Raw genomic sequence first — 23,315 nt, 5'->3', positions numbered from 1 at the left:
TGTTCTATTATTTCCCATCCTAAAGCAAAGTCAAACAGCAAACAAATCCCTTGTTTGCCCCATGCCACCCCCGATATCTTTATGCCTCTTGTTTGCACATTCTTTACAGAGCCAGCCAGACATCTTGTAAGAGTTGTCTCCATGTCCTCACCTCCCTCTCACTCTGTAACCTCTTCCATGTCTATAAAGTCTGTGGACCCTTTTATTCTTCATCTCACTGGTCCTCAGCAGTATTCGACACTTTAACGACTTCTTGAAACAGTCTGTCCGTTTGGCTTCTCTGGTATAATATGTTCCATTTTTTCGCTGTCTCTCTGGCTGTTTATTGACTTTCTTTGTTCATTCTTCTTCCTTCTCTTTTACTTAACCAATAAATGTTAGAGTTCATTACATATTTTTATATCATTTCTCAACGTTGTCTGTTTACCATTTGCTTCAAAATCATTTGAGGGTATTTATTAAAAATACTTTTCCTTGAGTCTTTTCCCAGCCCTACTGCATCTATCTGGGATTGTTGACCAGGATTTATAATCGGCCCCCACGATGACTCTTAAGCACATTAAAGTTTGAGAATCATTGTTTTGTGTTCTTTCCCTTGGTGATAAATGCAAATGACTCTCCAACCACTGTCTCCAGCCTCTATTGCTCTTCTGAGTTCTGAGATCCTTACAGTAAGTTGTCCATTTACATTTCCGTTTGGATGTTTTGTAGGTACCTCAACCTCAAGAGCTTTTTCTCACAAAGCCTTTTCTGATGATTCATATGTTAGTTAGTGAGTGGATCTACTATGCACCTAAAGCAAGTTGAGTGATTGTTGTCTTTTACTAGTTCTGGTCTATTCTGCCTCCTAACTATTTCTCTAATCTGTTTACAACATGCCATCAATTCTGTCACTATTCTAGTCCATGTGACGATCATCTCTCTCACGGTGTATTACAGAAGCCTTCTAATCCTACTGCACTTCATTCCGTTTTCTCCACAGCAGCCATAGAGAAATGCGTAAGTCCAGATACGATGCTTCCTTGATTTTAAAATATTTTAAGGCCTTCCCATTGTTTCAGAAGTAAATACTATGTTCACTAACAGTTTCTAAGGCCCTGCACGATATATCCTTGCCTAACTGCCCCTAATTCTCTGCATTTCTACCATACTAGAATTCTTTTCAGTGTCTTAATATCCCCATTCTATCTCTCTCTCTCTCTCTCTGTTTTTTGTTTTTTGTTTTTTGTTTTGAGACAGAGTCTTGCTCTGTCACCCTGGGTAGAGTGCAATGGCATCATTATAGCTCACGGCAACCTCAGACTCCTGGGCTCAAGCAATCCTCCTCCCTCAGCCTCCCGAGTAGCTGGGACTTACAGGCGCATGCCATGATGGCTGGCTAATTTTTTTTCTATTTTTAGTAGAGATGGGGTCTGGCTCTTGTTTAGACTGGTCTTAAACTCCTGAGCTCAAGCGATCCTCCTGCTTCAGCCTCCCCAGGGTGCTCCCACTGTGCCCAGCGCCCATTCTGTCTTAACTCAGAACCTTTGTCCATGGTATTCTCTCTGCATAAAAAATTCTTTCTCATTTCTTTTTAGCCCAACTATCTCATATTTATTTTTGGGTCACAGCTTAATTGACCCTCGGCTTAAGTCAGATCCATTCCTTTGTAAAATACTATGCACTGAAATTACTCATTCAATGTCAGTCTTCCACAGCAAGACTAAGTTTAGGGACTATATAAGTTTAGGGACATCTCTGATTTTTGTTACCACCATATGGTTTAGTGCCCATGATAAATATTTGTTGAGAGAATTTTTAAAAATATATGAACTTATGTTGTATACAGTGTTTGCCTGCCTTGGAAGTATGTTTTAAATCTAATTCTAGAAGGTTTGAACTGAGAGCCAGATGTAGAACTTAGTATTTGCAACACATTTGCACATAATCATGGCTCATGTTATTGTGTGCTATCTACCTGACAACCATCTCATTTAATTTTTAAGACACACCTGAGAGGTAGTTATTGTTTATGCCCATTTTACAGATTGCTCATAGACACACAGAGAGGTTGAATAAGTTGCCTAATATCATTGAACCAGTAAATAGAACCACCATAGACACCCAGGCTGTCTGGCTCAGGAGCCTCAACCCTATTCTGTGTTTCGTCCCACAGTTTATTCTTTGATAATCTTAGACCGATGTGTTGTCACGTAGCTCACTTGGAAATAGAGAAGACTAAGTAATGTATGAGTTTTAGGAAGCTACTGAAATCTATAAAAAAAGTAAAAATACAAATGAACTAATTTTAGGATAACCACAGTAAACATACGTGGTTTATTGTTGTTTGAATGATTGATTGATTTGAGTTGCTAACAGGGTTTTTAAACTTAGAAGCTGGTCAATTAACTGTAGAAACAGTGTTTTGGATTATTTTATTATGTTATACTCATGTATGTGTATTTATTTGTGAAACAAGGTAGAAGTATAAATAAATATGAAGCATTTTAATGCTATAATACGAATCAATCCTTTTTCAAAAGGATTTGAAAAATAATGTAATTTTAAAAGAGCTTAATGAAGCCTTACATCAATTGTTATTAAGCTCTCCTTCCAGCTTCATTTAACATTTCCATGAGAATCCGACCATTCAAGGCCCTTTTTATAGCAGCTGTAGGCATATGTTTTTGCATTTTAGAGGTGATGCCAAGGAGTGAACAATGACTAAAAGCTGAACCCAGAGTGAAGGAGCTTTCCTTGTCTAATCCATGCTTCCTCTGAGATGATTTGAGGAAAGGAAAACGGTGTTGATGTCTGGCACACTGCCCTATCCCTGAGTCTTGATTAAAGTACTGGTTCTGGGGAGTCAGATCTTTCCTAGAAGATTATTTTATCATCAGACATGAAAAAAAAAAAAAAAGAAAGAAAAATACATACACACATATACAGACCGAGAGAGATTTGTATCTATATTGCTGCTCAGGGTGTTTATATACTAATCCTGGGAATACCAGCTGCCTCGTTCTGATAGCCCATCAAAATCTATCTGTGCATGTATGTGCGTGTATGTGTGTGTATGTTTATTTTGGTGTGTGTGTGTATGTGTGTGTGTATTCATTCTAGGCTTTATGTTAAAATTTTGAATCATTTTCAAACAATGAAGTTTTCATTACCTGATTGATTATAGAATGTAAATTAAGAGAATTAGTGCCATTACTCCAAAAAGCAAAGGAAATTGCATCTGTTATTTCTTTTCAAATCATCCCCATGAAACAGGCAATGCCAGAGATTATATCTACACTTGGCAGATGGTAAGATAGTCACAATGCAATAAAATGATGTACTCAGTCACTCAAACAATTGACAGGCTTAAATTTAGGTATTCTGTCGTCAGCTCAGTATTTTATTTGCATATCCGCATTGTCTTCTTTAATACATCTTAAATATACACAAATATCTAACACTAGAAGCAATCTTCTTGACCAAAAATAGGGCTATGCATTGAAGAAGAGATAAGAGAAATATTTACACTCCCCCTCCTTTTTTAAAATTTTGGAGACCAAAATTTCAGCTTTGCATACTTTTGAGACTGAGTGGAATAGTCTGAAAGCAGGTATTATGATGTCTATGTCAAAAGCCCTTGATCTCTCAGCTTCCATAGAGAGGCATTTGTAGACCACGTCTGGCTGTGTGGACTGAGGTTTCCCATTCTCCTCATTTTTGGGGTTCTCATGAGAGCAGCCTTCCAAATGAGTTTGGAGAGAGGTCATCTGAGTTTAGACACCAGCTGCTGAGGGTGGTTGTATGCTTGTCCTGGAAATGTCAGCTAGGCAACTCTGTGGAGATTCTGTGGGAAGTTGAGTCTGTGCCTAGCCCTTGTCACAGGGAGATAGAGAGCTACTAGTCCCGTCCAGCTCATTTTCAGGCATCCAAGAGATTGCCACCAGGGATTATCCGCTGGACAATCTAGTTTGTCTCTCCATAATCAGATTCTAGAAAGGAAGGCTTAAAATATGGAAATACATTTAACTTTAACTAAAATTTGATTTTGCCTGTGATTTTAAATGTTCAAAATTGATAAAGACCTGGTTTCTTGAAGAAGCCAGATGAAAAGCATTAATTTGGATGATTTAGCCCTAATTAAGTGAGTGAGAAACAGGGGCAGGCATGAGGATTATGTGTATCCTCTTTATCTGTTAATTAAATTTTAAATTTTTATATATTTGCAGATTCACATTCAGTTGTAAGAAATAATACAAAGAGATCCCATACCCTTAACCCAGTTTTCCCCAATGAGAACAATAGTAGTTATATAACCAGAATATTGATGTTGATAAGGTAAAGATACAGAACATTTCCATCACCATATGGGTCCCTCATTTGCCCTTTTATAGCCACACCCACTTCCCTCCTGCACCCACCCCCTCCTTAACCTCTGGCACCCATCTTGTAATTTTGTTATTTCAAGAATGCCATATAAATGGAATCATATAGTATGTAACATTTTGGGATTGACTTATTTTTTAAATCCAGCCTAATTCTTTGGTGATTCATCCAGGTGGTTGCATGGATCAGTAGTTTGTTGCTTTTTATTGCTGGATAGTTCATTCCATAGTATGGATGAGCTACAGTTTGATAAACCATTTACCCATTGAAGAACATATGGGTTGTTTCTAGTTTGGGACTATTAAAAATCAAGTTGCTATAAACATTTCTGTATGGGTTTATGTGTGAAAATGTGTTCATTTCTCTAAGAGAAATGCCCAGGTATGCAGTTGCTGGATCATATGATAGTAATACGTTTAATTTTTTAATAAACTGCCAAACTGTTTTCCAGGGTGATTATACCATTTTGCATTCCTACCGGCAATGTGTGAGTGATCCAGTTAGTACACATCCAACATTTGGTAAAGTCACTGTTTTATTTTAGCTATTCTGATAGGTGTATAATGGTATCTCAAATAATGTTTGTATTTCCCTAATGACTAATGATGTCAAATATGTTTTCATGTGCTTATTTGCCACCTATGTATCATCTTCTGTGAAATATCTCTACGTGTATTTTACCTATGTTTTAATTGGATTGGTTCTTATTTTACTGTTGAATTTTGAGAGTTTTAATATAGTCTAGGTACTAGTCCTTTATTGGATAGGTGGTTCTCCCAGTGTGTAGCTTCCTTGTATCCTCTTAACAGGGTATTTTGTAGAGCAAAGTTTTTAGTTTTGATAAAGTCCAGTTTATCAACTTTTCCTTTTACAGATTGTGTTTTTGAAATGAAGTTGCAGGAACTCTTTGCCTAACCTAAGATCCTGAAGACTAAAGATTTTCTCCTATTTTTTCCTAGAAATTTTATAGTTTTATGTGTTAAATTTAAATCTGTGATCTATTTTGAGTTAATTTTTACATAAGGTATGAGACTTAGATCAGAGTTCTTTTTTTCTTTTTGCATATGGATGTCTAGTTTATCCAGCATCATTTATTGAAAAGGCTTTCTTTTTTTTTATCGCATTGCTTTAGCACCTTTGTCAAAATTAGTTGGGCTTATATGTGTGGGTCTATTTCTGGGTTGTGTTTTCTATTCCATTAATCTGTGTGTCTGTCTCACTTGCAATACCACAGTCTTGATTACTATAGCTGTGTAAGTCTTGAAATTGGGTCAACTGATTCTTTCTACTTTATTTTTCTTCAAGAAAATTGTTTCAGCTATTCTATATATACATTTTACAATAATCTTGTCTATGTCTACAAAAAAGATCTTGTGGGAATTTTGATAGAATTACATTAAACTTGCATATCAATTTGGGGAGAACTGACATCTTTATTATGCTGAGTCTTCTAGTCTTTGATTTCTTTTGTCAGCATTTTGTAGGTTTTAGTATCTAAGTCCTATATATTAGATTTACACCTAGTAGTTTTTCCTTTTGTTTTAGCAGTTATAAATGATATTGAATTTTAAATTTTGGTATCTATATGTTCATTAATAGCATATAGGAATATAATTGATATTTGTGTATTTATTTTGTATCCTGTAATCTTGTTGAACTTAGTTCTAGGAGGTATTCTGTAGATTCCTTGGAATATTCTATTTGGACAATCATGACATCTGCAAATAAGGACAGCTTTATTTTTTCCTTCTTGATCTGTGTGTCCTTTTCATTCCTTTTCTTGCCCACTGCACTGGCTAAAACTTCCAGCATTGTGCTGAAGAGCAGTAAGAGCAGACATTTTAGCTTTGTTCACAGTCTTAGGGTAAAAGCATTTAATCTTTCATCATGAAGTATAATATTAGCTGTAGGTTTTTTTGTAGCTACTCTCTATAAAGTTAAGAAAGTTCCCCTCTATTTCTGTTTCTATGAGAGTATTTTTCATGAATGGGTATTGAATTTTGTCAGATGCTTTTTCTACATGATAATATGATGTCATTTTCTTTAGCCTATTGATGTGTAGTTTGATTTCATTGTGATTAGGGAACACACTTTGTGTGATTTAAATTCTGTTAAGTTTGCTGAGATTCGTTTTATGGTCCTAGATGTGTTCTATCTTGGTGTATGTTCTATGGGCACTTGAAAAGAATTCGCTGTCTGCTGTTGTCCAGAGTGTCCTAATATTGATAATCTAATATTAGATAGTGCTGGTTGCCGAGTTCTTCTGTAGCCTTGCTAATTTTCTGTCTAGTTGTTCTACCAAGTGTGGATTTATCTATGTTTCCTTTTAGTCCTATCAGTTTTGGATTCATATATTTTGCAGGTCTGTTGCTTGGTACATACACATTTAAGATTGCATTGTTTTCTTGGTGGATTGACCCTTTTATCATTATATAATATTCCTGTCAGTCTAAGGCAATTTTCTTTGCTTTGATTCTATTTTATCTCATATTAATAAAGCCACTCCTTTCTTTTGATTAATGTTCGCATGATGTATTTTTTTCATCTATTTACTTTAAACCTGCCTATATTGTTATACAGTCATGCATGGCTTAATGACAAGGATATGTTCTGAGAAATGCATCATTAGGCAATTTCATCATTGTGCAAACATCATGGAATGTATGTACACCCACTTAGATGGTCTAGCCTACTACACACCTAAGCTATATGATATAGCCTATTGCTCTTAGGCTACAAACCTGTATAGCATGTACTTACTGTACTGAATACTGTAGGCAATTATAACACAATAGTAAGTATTGTATACCTAAACATAGAAAAGGTACAGTAAAAATATATCATAAAAGATAAAAAATGGTACACCTTATAGGACACTTACCATGAATGAAGCTTGCAGGACTGGAAGTTGCTCTGGGTGAATCAGTAAGTGAGTGGTGAGTGAATGCGAGGGCTGGGACATGACTGGACACTACTGTATACTTTATAAACACTGTGCGCTTAGGCTACGTTAAACTTACAGAAAAACTTATTTTTCTTCAATAATAAATTAGTCTTAGCTTACAGTATAACCACTGTTGTATATGTAGTCTGTTGTTGACCAAAGCATTGCTATGTAGTACATAACTATATTTGAAATGAGTTTCTTTTAGACTTCTTTAATCCATATTGCCAACCTCTATCTTTTAATTTTCATATCTAGACCATTTACATTTAATGTAATTATCAATATGTTGGGCTTAAGTCATTTGAATGTCATTTTACTTTTTGTTTTCTTTGTTATCTCATTTGTTTTCTTTTTCCTTCTGGTGGATTACTTGAAAAACTTTTAGAATTTCATTTTGATTTGTATTTAAATAAATGTCTTTGTATAGCTTTTTAACTAGGTATTCCGTTACATATACAGCATTTATTACAGTCTGCTGTTGTGTTCATTTTTCCAGTCAAAGTTGTGTAGAAACCTTACCTCCCTTTATATTCCCTTACCCTTCCCTGTTTATAATATATTGTCTTAAATATTTTCTCTGCATACATTTAGAACCACATCACACAGCGTTAGTAATTTTTGCTTCAACCATCAAACATAAGTTAGAAAACTCAAGAGAAGAAAGAATGTCTATTGTATTTACTTACATTTTTGCTTACCATGCTCTTTCTTCCCTCTTCATGTTCCAAGGTTCTTTTTTATTGTTTCCTTTCATTTTAGACAACTTTGATTAGCTATTCTTTTAGGGTAGTTTTGCTGGCAGCAAAGTCTCTTCGTCTGCAAACGTCTTGATTTCTCCTTCATTCCTTAAGGATATTGTGCTGTATTTAGGATTCTGGTTGACAGTTGTTTTCTTTCAGCAGTTGAAAAATACTGTGCCACTTCCTCTAGGCTCCGTGCTTTCTAGTGAGAAATCCAGTCATTCAAATTGTTTTTCTCTATAGCTAAGCTGTTCTCTCCCTTACTCTACTGTCAAGATTTAAAAAAAAAAATAATTTAGTTTTCAGAAGTTTGAAAATGATGGGTTTTGGTTTGGATTTCTTTAGGTTTATTCTGTTGTTGCCAAACTTGGGACATTTTCAGCCATTATTTCTTGGAACACTTTTTCAGTCCTGCTCCCTTTCTTCTCTCCTTTCAGGACACTAATGACATGAAAGTTAGATCTTTTGTTATAGTCTCACAGGTCCTTGAGTCTCTGTTCATTTTTTTTTTGTTGTTAGTCTGTTTCTCTCTTTTGTTCAGAGTGGGACTTTCTATTCTTTCTTCCAGCTCATTGATTCTTTCCTTGTCACCCTTTATTTGGCTGTTGAGCTCATCCTTTGTTATTTTATTTCAGTTATTGTATTTTGCAGTTCCAAAATTTCCATTTGGTTCTTTATATCTTCTATTTCTTTGATGAAACTTTCTATATTTTCACTTGTTTCGGGGATGCTCATAATAGCTCATTGAAGCAGCTTTTATGATGGCTGCTTTAAAAATCTTTTTTTTTTTTTTTTGTTGAGACAGAGTCTCACTTTGTTTCCCAGGCTAGAGTGAGTGCCGTGGCGTCAGCTTAGCTCACAGCAACCTCAAACTCCTGGGCTTAAGCGATCCTACTGCCTCAGCCTCCCGAGTAGCTGGGACTACAGGCATGCACCACTATGCCCAGCTAATTTTTTCTATATAGATTTTTAGTTGTCCATATGATGTCTTTCTATTTTTAGTAGAGACGGGGTCTCGCTCTTGCTCAGGCTGGTCTCGAACTCCTGACCTCGAGCGATCCACCCGCCTCGGCCTCCCAGAGTGCTAGGATTACAGGCGTGAGCCACCGCGCCCGGCCTGCTTTAAAAATCTTTATCAGATCATTCTAACATCTCTGTCATCTCAATGTTGGCATCTATTAATTGTCATTTTTAATTGAGTTTGAGATCTTCCTGGTTCTTGGTATGACAAGTGATTTTTGATTAAAATCTGGACATTGTGTGTGTTATGTTGTAAGATTCCAGATCTTATGTAAACTCTCTGTTTTAGCTGGTTTCTTCTAGTACCGCTCTGGCAGGACAAGGGGAGGGTACCATCTTTTTACTACCAGGTGGGGGTAAAAGTCCAGTTTCCCCATTGGGCCTCCAAGAGATACCCAGTAGGGGTGTTCCTCTCTATTGCTGGGCAAGGATAAGAGTCCCTCTCTCTTATTGGGCCTCAACTAATAGCTCACTGGCTAGTAGGATTAGGATGCCTCATTACTGCTCCACATGTGGCCTCCATTGAAACAATGAGGGTGGCTTCACTACCTCTCATAGACCTCTTCTGATATCACCCCTGTGGGGAGTAGTGTAGGTGGAAATCCAGGCTCCCCACATGGTCTTTACTGACTGTGAAGGGGAGTGAGGGCAGGGTTTGTTACTGGCTGGTGAAATGAAAGTCCTGGCTTTCTACAGCCTTTTCTGTTACCACCCTGGTGGAGAGAGGGAAGATGGAGGCATCTGCCTATGTCCTATTGAGGGCAGAAGTCTAGGCTCCACACTTGGTTTTTGCTGGTGTGAATGGAGTTATTAGTCAGGTTTCTCCAGAGAAATAGAACCAATAGGATGTACATATATGTATATATGTTTATATATACATATACAAAGAGGTTTATTATAAGGAATTAGCTTATGTGATTATGCAGGCTGAGCAGTCATAAGCTCTCTAGTTGGCAAGCTGGAGTCCTCGGAGAGCTGAAGGAGTAAGTCCTAGTCTGAAGACCAGCCAGCTCGAGACCCAAGAAGAACTGATGTTTCACTTTGAGTCCAGTGTCCCAGCTCAAAGCAGTTAGGCAGGAGAAGTTCCCTTGTATTCGTGGGAGGATCAGCCTTTTTGTTCTATTCAGGTCTTCAACTGATTGGATGAGGCCCACCTACATTAGGGAGGGCAGTCTACTTTATTCAGTCTACCAATTCAAAAGTTAATCTCATCTAAAAACACCCACACAGACACACCCAGAGTATGTTTGACTAAAGATCTGGACAACCACTATTGGCTCAGTCAAGTTGACACATAAAAGTAACCAATACAGTGGGGATGGGGCCATGGTTTTCTCTGTGGTGTTTGGCTGGAGTGGAGCAGTGATTTCTAAAAGAATTTTCGGTTTTCTGGGTTTCCCTTTTTCTGGTTTTTTGGCTAGAGAGTAAGCTTTTGTTGGGACCTTTTTTTTTTTTTTTTTTTTGGTCTGTGCCCATGGGCATTTTTGGGTTGCTGGCTTCTTCAGCTCCAAGTCTAGGAAACATGAATTAGAAAGAAAAATGCAGGGAACTTAATACTATGTCATTTCTCAGGTTCTGAGGTCACTAGCATATCTGACTTCATCTCTCTACTTTTCAGAGTCTCCTTATGTTTGTGTTATATATATTGTACAGGATTTTTAGTTGTACTAGGTGGAGGAATAGGGAAAAATAGGTCTGTTCTATCTTCCTTGAAGTAGAAGTCTCCTGTGTGTGTCCTCTTTTAAAGGCATTTCTAAGTCCCTTGGATAAAGAAAGAGAAGGAGGTGAGCAGAAGTTTGAAATTTCAGATGGTGAGAGAGTTTAGGCCCAGGGAAGTGTTGCAGGAGAATGAGAGTTGTCAAGTGGCTATAACAGAAGAGATCTGCGAAGAAATAAAGTCTACATTCTATTTAATGTAATTGTATTATATTTTTGATTCATATGAGTGACAAAAGTAAAGAAACTCAAAACCACTTGTAATCCTGCTACACTTCTTACGTTTTTATTTCACTTCCCTGCTTCAAACCCCATCAGTGGTTTTCCATGACTGTTAGAATGAAGCCTAGAACCCTTGGCATTGCCCCTTCCTCATCCATTGCCATTCCCCGCTTTCTGTCCTCTGGTCACACTGCCTCTCTCGGTTCCTCAAAGTTCTACGTCATCTCTTACATCTGAACTTTCCTAAAGCTATTATTCCCTATTACTGGACCATTCTTCCCCACAATTTAGCTGATCATGATTATTTTTCAGGTGTCCACTTAAATGTCACTTTCTCAGGAAAGCAAACTTAGATTAGCCCTCCTTGCTACAAGTTCCCTTGGCATTCCATATTTTCTCTCTCTTAACTTTATCATACTTCATTGTTACTACTTTTTAAAAGTCTTTGTACATACTATAAGATATGTCTATTTTGGTAAATATGTATCGTCAACATCTAGTAATGTGCCTGGTCCATAGTAGGTGCTTTACATAAATATGGTTGAGTTTCATCAGTGATTTACTTGCCTACATGTTCTAGCTAGCTATATTTCCATAGAATTGAGACTGTACATAGTCATATTACCTGATTTCATTCTTTTTTAAGCATTCCATTAATTTAATTTTTATAGAGGTAATATATTCATGTAGTTCAAAAATCAAGAAGTATAAAAATGTGTAAGTCAAGTCTCTCTCCCACCTTAATGCCACCTGCCTAGTTCCTACTTGCTTTTAACCCTTGTTGCTAAGTTTTTAAGTATATTTTCAGATTTTCTTTATGGAAATACATGCAACTATACACATATTTACCCATTCTCACATTAATATTTCCTCCCTCTTTACACAAATGATAGAAAACTATATTTGCTATTTTTTACTCTGATTTTTTCCACTTAATATATCTTAGAGGCTTTTTTATATTAGTTTATAGAGCATGTCTTTTTTTGGTAGTTGTGTAGTATTCCTCTTTTTTGATGCTATTGTAAATGATTTTTTTTTTTTTTTACTTCAGCTTGTTTGTTTCTGGTATATAGGAATACAATTGATTATAGTATATTAGTTGTCCATCCTGCAATCTCATTAAACTCCCTGATTAGTTCTAGTAGTTTTTTATATATTCTAGCAGATCTTCTACATAGACAATCATGTTATCTATGAATAAAGACAGATTTACTTCTACTTTTCTAAATTAGATGTCTTTTATTTCTCTTTCTTGCCTTATTAATACTAGTTGCAGTGTGACCTCCCATATGATGTGGACTAGAAATGATTTTGAGAAGTGACACCCTTGTCTTAGCCCAGTGTTAGTAGGAAAGTATTCAGCCTTTGACTAAAAAGTTCTTGCTACCATAAAATTAGCATAGTTTTTCTTCCTTCTTTCCTTCACCTTCTCTTCTATCACTAGATTTTAATCAATATCATCTTAGTATTTATTTTTATACTGTTAAATGTGCTTCTAGTTCCAATTTTAGTTGTGAGCTTTAGGAGATGTCTTTTGACTACCAACTTACGGATAAGGCCATGAATCTTTTCTAGCTCTCACCTTCTTTTCTCCTTCTGCTCCCAGTTTGTCTCAATATAAATCTTTTCCTCATTGTCAGAAGGTGTCTGTTCTCATGCCCACATGCCCATGTTGTTTGAGGCTTACTTTTGCAGGTAAATACAGTGAATGCTCACCACTGCTACTCTTGCTGTTGCTTCCCCAGTCATTTCTTGGTTGCTGAAGCATCTTCTTCACAAAGGTTCATGAGAACAATCTTCTTTGAGGTGTTGTGTCTTCAAATTGTTTGTCTCTAACTTTTATATTGAAAAACATTTTGGTTTTCATTAAGGATCTCGAAAATATTACTCTATTATTCTGGCATTCAGTGTCACTGTGGGGAAATCTGAGGCTAGCCTCAGTTGTTTTTTCTCCCTCTCCTAAGTGACTAATCTGTTATCCTGGCTGTTTCTTTATTTTTGGAATCCAGTAACTTTGCTGCATTGGGTCTCATTGTAGGCTGTTTTTCCCTGGGATATGATGTTCTCTTTCAATATCTAGATTCAAGCCTTTTTATTTCAGGAAAGCTTCCTTCATTATATCTTGAACTATTTGTTCTGTTCCATTGTTTCAGTTTTCTTATTCAGAGATTCCAGTTATGTATATATTAGTGTTTTCTGTCTCTCTGCCTTCCATTGTCTCTCCTTTTTCCTCTTCCTCTCCCTCTCCCATGCCCTTTCCCTCTTCCCTCTTCTCCCACTCCTCTCTTCCTTTCTTTCTTCTTCCCTCCGCCACCCCCAAATACTTCATTTACCACTCAACTCTCTGCAGGCTGAATCTCACCCATCACTGCGCTTACTATCTAATCAGGAAGATGAAACACTTTCTTACTAAAGATACCAACAATAACCAATTTCTGAATACAGTTTCTGAATGCAATGAACATATTTCAGATTTTATTTGTTATCAGTGCTGTGTTAAACAGCAATGATCTATTCTTCCTTCTTGGAATTCTGTATCCTGTAGATACCTGTGACTGTTGTACTCTTCTGACTTTTAAACCTCTGTGACTGTTTCTGAGATGGATTTTGTTTCTATCCTCTGACCATTTCAAAAATATTGGTCTTCCTCAGGATTTTATACATCGTTGACTGCTTTTTATCTCTCTCTGTTATCCTTGGACAGTTGTATTCACAGGCATTTTTTTTCCTCTGATAATTTAGAAATCTGTAATTCTAACCCAGATGTTTCAGATTACTATATCCAATGTCTTCTTATTCAACATCTAAGTAAAGATGTTCCTCAAATCTAGTGTAGGCCAAATTGCACTTAGCTTCTTCCTTCTAACACCTCCTCCCACATTCCTTATCTCATTTTGTGATCTCTGTATTTAACCATCATTCAAACCAGAAACCCAGGAGTTCCAGACTCCTCCCAGTGCCTTCCAACCCATGATCAATTTGTCACCAAACTCTATAGTTTTGCTTATAAATATTTCTTAATTCTGTCTACTATTCTTGTGCCTACCATCACTACCTTGGTTTAGTCTCCTATTTCTTTGACTGCTGTGATAGCCATCTTCAGTCTTGGTTTTTCAGATCCTCCCACCACACAGTCACCACAGTGACCTGTCTAAACGTATGAATCTGATGTCACTAATTTTACTCTCTGTTAAACCCTATACTCTGTCCATAGTACTTAGTACTAGGCCAGGCACTTAATTTGTCATTTTATTTCTTTAATCATTTTAAATACACTTTTTAAAATAGTTTCTACCTGATAATTATGTTATTTGAGATCTTGGCGATCTACTACTATTGACATTCATTCATGGTGCATTATTTTATGAGGTACTTTCAAATTTTTTTATTTTGAGCACATCTTCAGTGGGGCTTTGTCAGTAGTCCTTATTTTGCCTATGTTCAGGACTATTGCTGAGAGTGTCTGAGTTCATTTCTTTCAAGTACCCCAGGAGTATCCTATTTCAGGATCACTTTTTAGGTTAACTTCTTAGTTCAATTTTTCCCATACTGAGAAGATACTATAAATTCAAATCCCAAGTCCACCTGTGGACAGAGTCTTGATTACAGATTCTTGGTGAGTACAGATTTACCCCCACTGAGTCCAGACTGAGACAGAAAACCTTCCTTGTCATCTTCCTATGCCAGTAGACAGATTTTTTTCCTAGTTTCCTCTCACCGAGGATGCAGTTTTTCAAGAATCTTGGTTTTAGGCAGGTCCTCCTCTTCAGTTCCCTGTGTTCCAGGGGTCTAAGGCTTCATTCAGCTTCTTTCTGGCATTGAAACTCAAGCGCTTCTGTGACCAACAAACCTGTAAGTTAGTATCAGTGACAGTGACACGTGACAGTGTGGAGCTTATTCCTTTGGTTTTCAGTCCTATTCACTGTTAGACCCTAGGTATTGCCCTTACTTTCTTGGGAGCTCAGCTGTATGTTTTAAAGGATGTTTATTAAATTTTCTCCAACATTTCTTGGGAGGTTCCCACTCTCCCTTTATCCAGCCCACTTATTCTCATTCAGGTTTCAGATTTGATGTAGCTCTAACACTTTTCAAATCTGTGATTTTAGTTCCTATTTTTAAAGAATCTAAGTAAGATTATAAATCTAGTCATGAGGAATATTTATGACTTAAGGAAGCAGACGGGTCAGGGGTAGCCCTATAATCCTTTCAGGATTGTAGGTCCTTCTTCAGACACCTCTCTCTCACATAATAAGGGTTTCTTAGTTTTGACCTTTTTATCAGGCAGATGTTAGCATGTAGTCCTCTTTTCCACATAGAGCTTCCTCCCTCCTGATGGAATTTTTTTTTCTGCCTAGAACCTAACCTTTCTAGGATTTAAAAAAGGAAACCATTTCCCTGGAGCCAGCAGAAAATGAGAGTACTGCTAAAATCTGATGCTTGGTTACTTGACAATTTTAAGTCATTATAAAGCTACTGTTTCTCCCTCAAACTCCTTCCTTTGAAAAGGGCCAAAATTATGGGTTGCCATTTACTTGATATGAGTCCATTCATAATGAATTTTAAGCATTCCAAATATTATGAAACTGAGAAATTAAATCAACCTTAATTAAAATAGCTGGTCTGGAGGATTGTGGCAAAATATGTACAGCCTTAATCACCTGAGCCACCAACAGGACCGACTATATCCTATTATCAATTTGATGTATTTTTTTTCTTTGCAAGTTTTATTTACAAATCTGAGCGATAAATACACATTTTCACCTAGTATTTGTTTTAATGTTATTGTAAACTCTTTATAAACTTGTACTGTACACATAATATTTTATTTAAATAGCTAAATTTACTTAACAATTTTCCCATGTAATATATTCAATTTAATTAAAATTTCTTCTTTTCCCTTTTCCACTTCCTGTTCCCTTCCTTTTCTTGCTGCTTCTGTTATAAAGCTGCAGTGAATGTCCTAATGCATTAAAAAAATTTTTTTTTTCTTAAATGTATTTAGGATAAGTTTCCAGAAACAGAATTACTGGGTCAAAGTGTTATCATATTTTTAAGACTTTGGTCACAGAGTGCCAAAAGCATGGTACAAAGTTATATCCTCCCAACAATCTAACAGCATCTTAAGCAGACGTCTTTCATTATCAATAGGCCATTGAATAGGGGTGTGGGGCTGATGCTTTCTTTATGGTTCCTTTACAGGACATGGTGCCTGTCATAGTTGATTACTGCCTTCTGCTGCAGCGAAAGTAAGTATGCATTGCCTGTCAGGTTCAATTATTTTGAACCCAGGTAGCCTCTTGTTTATGTATAATTCACTGCTATGAATTCTGTGAATTTGACTGGATAGGTTTTTTAAGAAATTATATAAATTTGATTTTTTTAACAGTTTTCAGTCCATTTGCCTAATAAAATTAACTTCTCTAAAATAGATGCTATGAGTGTATCATCTGTGTATTTGTGTGGCAATATAATGGAGGTGAAGAACATAACCAACAAAAGAGCAATACTGCTTAGAGGTTCTGGAAGTAAAAGGTGTATGATTCATGCAATATATATGTACTCTTTTCTTTCTTTTTTTTTTTCCATATATACTCTTTTATGAACCATCACTAAAGCACAGTATTTCATACCACCCAAAAACCTAGATTCATTGTGCTTATGCAGTATTGGTTTTCTGGAGCCTTTTTGCTTAAAGGAAGTCAGTATAAATAAACTCTTAAATTGGCCTTTTTAGTTTAAATAGTTAACTGTATAAATTAACTCACTTGTGCTAATTATGTTTTTTCATACTAATAGCAAGCTATTGTTCTAAGCTCTTTACATTAATTGATGTAATGTTATAGCAACTTATCTAATTTTTATAGCAACGAGAGAGGTATTATTATTTTCACTAGATAATTACGTAACACTATAGCTAAAACATTGGAATAAATTTGAACCCCAAGTAAACAGAACTAGTAACTAAATACTAAGTAATAGAACTTATATTCAGTGGGAATTTATTTATTTGATTCTGGTTATATGTTTAGTGTAGATTGGCAAGTGTTAGGATTGATGCCCTTGCTCCCTTCAGACAGTTCTGAATTTATAATTATTTCATCATCAGAACAGTTCTCCATATTTTAAAAAAATTATAAAATTGATAATGTACAAAGTGAAGTTAACCATTTTTCTGTATTTGAAGTTACAAATGATAAACTCCAAAAATATCTTTAATATGAATATTAATATAAAGGAAGTTTATAGAAAAATCTCTTTGGCCTTCCATTATTCATGATGGATTTTCTGTTACGCCAGCCATAGGGAGGCTGAGCTTGCAATGGTAAACAGCATTCTGAAGTCAGCCCTTGTAGGAAACAAGTCAGCATGCTGGAGAATAGTGCCTAAATATAGAAATAAACATAAAAGCTAAACATTTTTTTGTATACTTTTCTTTCTCTTCCTCTCTTGATGCTCTAATAAATATTCTCCCAGAATGAGACCATATCTTGGAATTTTGTTTTGTTTATTTTATGGTGGAAGTGCAGGTAGGAGTTACTGATACTTATTTTTCTTGCTTCTTTGTTATAGCTTCTGATTAAGTCAGAAAGAAGCATGTAGTTTTGCCAAGAATCTTACCGGCATTACATGCCATCTTTGTCACTAGAGTACCTTGTTTGTCAACTTTTATGCTCTGTTTACTGAATTTTTAGCTTTCTTTAATTCTCCTCACCATGGCTTTCTGTACTGAGCTAAAATATGTAATTATCTTCCTTAGCATTTGATTTTTAACAACACATTACAGAGTGCAAGGGCTAGGAAATACGACATTTTCTTTGAATTCAGTAGTTATTTTGTTACTTTTTCTTTCTTATGGTAAAACTTCATTAATCTTAGTTTCTTTTGCTTGGCTAGTAATTAGTAATCACAAAAATATGATGTACTATTGATTAAAATAAAATTCACATGAAAAATGTTCTGATAAATATGGAGGGGAAAATGATACAAAATTACATCTGTGCATTTGAGGAAAAAAATGGATATGGATTTTCCCCAGGACATTGCAAATGTTGTTTATTGAAAGGTGGCACGTGGTTCTGGTGCGGTTGTAGCCAGTCTGTTTTCTACCTGTCCCGTTCCAGGACTTCAGATGAGGCAAAACCCCCCTCCCACTCCTTTTAAGAGCTTCCTTGACCTTTTGTGGCACTTGTTGTGAAAGACCATAACATCTACTTTCCATAATTGACGTGATGTACTATAAAGAAATGATACATTTAGGAAAAAAATAAATAAATAATCCTAACAGGCAAATAAAATTAGCACAGTTTTTGTATTCAAAAAAGTGGAATGAACAAATAAGTAAATGATACAGAGCAATACAGTTTATAAATGGAAACATGGAAAATATTCAATTTTGCCAGTCATCAAAGAATTGAAAACAATGATGTCTAATTTGTACTTATTAAGTTATTGGAGGAGATAAACTCACAATTATCTGGTGAAACTGGTATGATTATACATTGCTAGTGGCAATGTAAATTGGTGCTGTGATGCTTTTTGAAGATAATTTCGTAACATATTTCAAGCGCCAGAAAATTTTTCGTTACTTTTTCACTTATGATGAAGTTCTAAAAGTCGAATGACTTAGGCATTAAGCCCCTAAAATGGGAAAGGATGTACATGTAGATGTTCATTGTGGCATCACTTAGTGTGGAAATATGTGATATATCCAATACTATACAGGAACAGTTAAGTAACTATTTTCAGCATATTGAAGCATTGTAAGTTAGACAAAATGGTAATTTTAAAGAGTATATAGCAACTTAGAATAATGCTTGTCATATAATCTTGCATGAAAATAGAATTCAAAATTATATCTGTGCCGAGTATAACTCAAATTATTTATGGACTATTTACAGAAGTAATATGAAATAAATAAAACATTGTTGAGAGTATTGACATTTAGAGTAATTTAAAAAAATTTTGTTTCTGTAATAAAATTGTTTCTAGGTATATATTTTAAATATTAAACATTTTTCACCTTCTCCCATCAATAATCACTACCCATACCTTTTATGAAGCAAAGGCTTACAGTTAGATAAAGAAGCATATTGGCTCTTCAGGTCAACTAGAAATATTTAGATACCGGGAAGAAGGAAAGAATAAATCATGAATAGTCCTTTTTGATTTTTTTTTCTACTTCATTATGTCCACCCTGTTACCTGCCATGTAAGTGTTGTCTTTAAAAAATAGTACGTCCTAATAGACTGAGCAGAGGATTAAGCCAGAAGGCTAGATTCAAATTCTGACTCTTACTTGTTATCAATGTGACTTTTAACAAAAAATTTAACTTATTCAACTTTTCTTGTTTATAAAAGAATCATTGGCAAGATTAATTGAAATTGTATATGTAAAAGGTTTTTGTAATATAAGGCTCTATATAAATATTGTTCCTGTTTTTAATAAACTCATGAGTAAGTTAAAATAGGGAAAGGATGAGGGATATACTTATCAGACTAAATTTAATGGATATTTGAAATGTTCCTAAAAATATTCTTTCCCATTCTGTTATAGGGATCTCTTGTTTAGCCAAATGTATGACAAATTAAGTGAGAATTCAGTGGCCAAAGGAGTGTTTTTGGAGTGTCTTGAGCCATATATTTTAAGTGATAAATTGGTGGGTATCACACCCCAGGTAATGAAAGACTTGATCGTTCATTTCCAAGATAAGAAGTTAATGGAAAATGTGGAAGCCCTTATTGTACATATGGATATCACCAGCCTGGATATTCAACAGGTGAGTTTATTGACAGTCTACTAACTTACAAAATAAACATTATTTCTCTATTGATGATATTTATCTGACCGATCAGGCCTCACTCTGCCTTCTAAAAACCCTAATTATTTATTGAGCACTTTTGGTAAGATGTCTTATAAATTTGTATTTATCAGTGTATTTCTTAGGACTTAACTCAAGTGAAAGCTAGATTATAAATGCTTGCAAGCCAGGAAGTATGTCTTCTATTTCTTTGACATCCCCCAGAGCTCTTGGCAGTTTGCATTTAGTAGTTGCTCAATAAATGCTTGTTGACTGATCTTTCTTCATCAGTTTGTTTGTTTATTAATACAGTTTTCATTCAGCAAGTGAATTTCCACTATGGGTACTTTCACATGAGTAATAGAATATGCCTATAAAGAGTATGATGCCATTTTTTTTTAATAAGAGCTAGTATGTTAAGTCCATAGTTGAATTTTGAAATGCAGAACATGGTATAAGAGGCAAATTATAGGACTTTTAATAAAATACCTCCAGTTTATCTAAGGTCCCCACAATAAGTTTCAGTCCTTAATTGAGGAGCAGTATCTATTCTGGCTAAGACATTTCACAATTCAATTCTTTAGTTTCACATTAGTCCTAATAATGAGCATGTTACTCCCGCCAAGGTGCTAAACCCTCCTGAGCTTGAATATGGGTGACTTACACCAAAGGCCTTAAACCAAACGTTTTTTAGTGTGTGCAAAATCACATAGAAATGAGGAGTTTGGTTATTGTTTTCTTTTTGGAAGCTCCTAATAGTCTTCATAGTCTGACAACAGGCCCAATGATTTGAGAGTGTGTTATCAATCTAGCTTTATTTACTTGTCACATAATAGGAGAAATTTTTAATTTCTTCTCTTTCCAACATTTTCAGATTTTCCCCAACACCATGTAAATACGCTCTAGTCTTTTTTATGTTAAAACAACAACTAACAAGTCTTCCCCTCAGTTTCTCATGTCTCTATATCAATCCTTCTCCCTTTCTTCTCTGTAGGTAACTACCCCATCTCACTCCTCCCAGTCACAGCCAGATTTCTTGAAAGCATTGTCAAGGTTGCTTTTCATTTTTTCACATCTAATAACTTCAGTCTTACTTTTACTAGAGTCAGCAATGGCTTCTATGTCCACTATATCTAGTGATATTTTTCAATCTTTATTTTACTGATTCTTTTAGCAGCATTTATTTATTCAAGAAACCTTTATTTAGCCTCAGGCTCTGAGGATGCTTCAGTGTCCCTGGTGAACAAGGCTTGTCCTCTCTTAAAGCTTAAATTTTTGGCAGAAAAGTTTGATAGTAAACAGATATATGTAAACAAACCAGAAAATATCCAAAAACAAGTGTTGTATTAAAATCAAACAGGGAAGTATGGTAGAGAATGAGAGGCTACCTTAGATTGGCTAATTGTAGAAACCCTTTCTGAGGAGGCAACATCGAGTCTTGGAATTGGAATGACAAGAAGGGATCAGTAATGCAAAGATCTTGGAAGAGAAGATTGTTGTAGGTAAAAGCAGGAGCTAATGAGAAAAATAAAGGAGTTATGCTTTGGTGTGTAAGTAACAGGAAAAAGGCAAGCAGATCTGGAGCCTGGTGAAAGAGAGAAGTAGATCTTGCAGAGCAAGGTACAAAATTTTCCATTTTATTCCAAGTGCTATGAAAAATCATTAGAAAGTGTAAGCAAAAACACTCTAGCTTGCTTTAGGGGCAGCAGAATGAGGGATAGGGGCCAAGTACAGAGGAAGCAAAGAGACCAGGTAGGCGGCTGGTGCAGGAGATATTCTGGCCAGAGATGGTAGCAGTGAGATGGCCTGATTTTGGATGTTTTGTAGGTAGAATTGATTTGCTGATGGATTGAATGTGACGGTGTGAGGCTGTGGGAATGAGAGAAGTTAAGGATGATGTCTAGTTTTTTGGCTAGAGAAACAAGGTGGATAGTGATTCCTTTAAGAAAAAAATAAGAAAAGGCAGGTCTAAGTTTGAAAGATGAAATCAGAAGTTCTAGTTTGCCATTTTATTTTGAGATAGCTTCATTTAGGTGAAGATATAAGTAAGTGGTTGGAGGGGAGGTTAGGACTGAAGCTGTAAATGTGCCTATCATCAGTGGAGAGATGTATGATCATGGCACTGGCTGAGAGAGGGGAGGTCCCAGAACTTGCCTTCTCTAGAAGGACTCTCCCAAGACACCTCAGTCCCATTTTCCCTCCTGCCTCCCCGGCTTCTCCTTGTCATTCTCTTCTGCTGACCTCTGCTCTTCTCCTTCAGCCCTCTTGCCACTCTATAGTATTCTATAGCTCTCATTTGGACAGAATATAGAGTATTCTATATGCCAAGTCGTATCTAGTCCTATTCCTACATATTTTCTCAAGTTGATTTCTTTCCATCCTTAAACACTTCAAGCTCACTTTCACCTTAGGTTCTTCATCCTTACTGCTGCTTTTGCCCACAAAATCCCTAGTTTCCATTTCTGCTTTTGGCACTCATCTATCCATCCTTTAAGTCCCAGTTTAAATGTTGCCTCCTCAGGGATGACTTTTTGAATACTCCAGATCAAGTCAGGTTTATAATATTTATCACCTTTGTAAATAATGGATTGTTTGTGTAATGGAGTGTCTTCCCAAATTCTTAACTCACACAGCATTTTGTGCCTCTCCCCTCTTTTGGTGAGTGTTCAAGATGAATATAAGTCCTCTAAGGGTAGGGACGGGTCTGGATTTGTTGTATCCATCACTTCATCCCCAGTGCCGAGGAGAGGGCCTGAATATAGGTGTTAAGTAAATGTTTGTAGAACTATTGACCAGAGGTAAAATGGATATTGAAAAGGGGAGGATAGAAAGGAAATAAAATTAGACATTGAAGGATGTTTAAAAGTTGCTATTAAACTATTATACTATTGTATATTGTACACTAAAGTATTAATAGTATTGAACCTACAACAGCTCTTCCCCTGGCATTGTGTTTGAGTACTTCAATTTTAATTTTTATCAGAGAAGAAATAAGAAAAATTAGAGAAGGAAATTCAGGATCTTCTGCATTATTAAAGCTGTAAGGAAAATAATTGGTGAGACTTATTAAATTGTATAGACCAAGAAGCTTTTCCTTTTTACAGGTAGTTCTTATGTGTTGGGAAAATCGTTTATATGATGCTATGATCTACGTGTACAACAGAGGCATGAATGAATTTATTAGTCCGATGGAGGTAAAATACTTTCTAACTTGGACACATATTTAACATTGCCTATTAATTTTTTTCCTATTCTCCATTTGCTATAATTAGTTTCTCTTTCTATCCAGTCATTTCAAAATTTCTTGTAAATTTATTAGACTTGTGCCCATTTTAGCTTGGGATCTTTAGGTATTCTTTAATTTCATACCTTTTGCTATTGCTTTCTTTCTTATTGACACAGGTAGGTATTCTAATACCAGGGAACAATAGATGCCATTTAAAGTAATGCTTGCTTGTTAGACTTTACATTTTTTTCTCCGTAAGATTTTTGATACTGTAAGTTACCC

The 23,315-nt window shown here is 35.7% G+C and overlaps 1 protein-coding gene across 3 annotated transcripts in view; it reads left to right on the top strand.

Annotated features, from left to right (window-relative positions):
• The window catches only part of VPS8 (VPS8 subunit of CORVET complex), a 205,136-nt gene that overhangs the window by 53,098 nt on the left and 128,723 nt on the right, over positions 1-23,315 (top strand). For all 3 annotated transcript variants that reach the window (XM_069472823.1, XM_069472821.1, XM_069472822.1), the window contains 3 exons: positions 16,210-16,256; positions 19,564-19,786; positions 22,912-23,001. In XM_069472823.1, the coding sequence (XP_069328924.1) occupies positions 16,210-16,256; positions 19,564-19,786; positions 22,912-23,001 (360 nt within the window). The remainder of the gene's footprint in view (positions 1-16,209; positions 16,257-19,563; positions 19,787-22,911; positions 23,002-23,315) is intronic.

The sequence above is a fragment of the Eulemur rufifrons genome, chromosome 7 (assembly GCF_041146395.1).
Source record: "Eulemur rufifrons isolate Redbay chromosome 7, OSU_ERuf_1, whole genome shotgun sequence".
Classification (NCBI taxonomy): domain Eukaryota; kingdom Metazoa; phylum Chordata; class Mammalia; order Primates; family Lemuridae; genus Eulemur; species Eulemur rufifrons.
The sequence above is the reverse complement of the archived record's forward strand: the minus strand, read 5'-3'. Positions and strand labels throughout refer to the sequence as shown.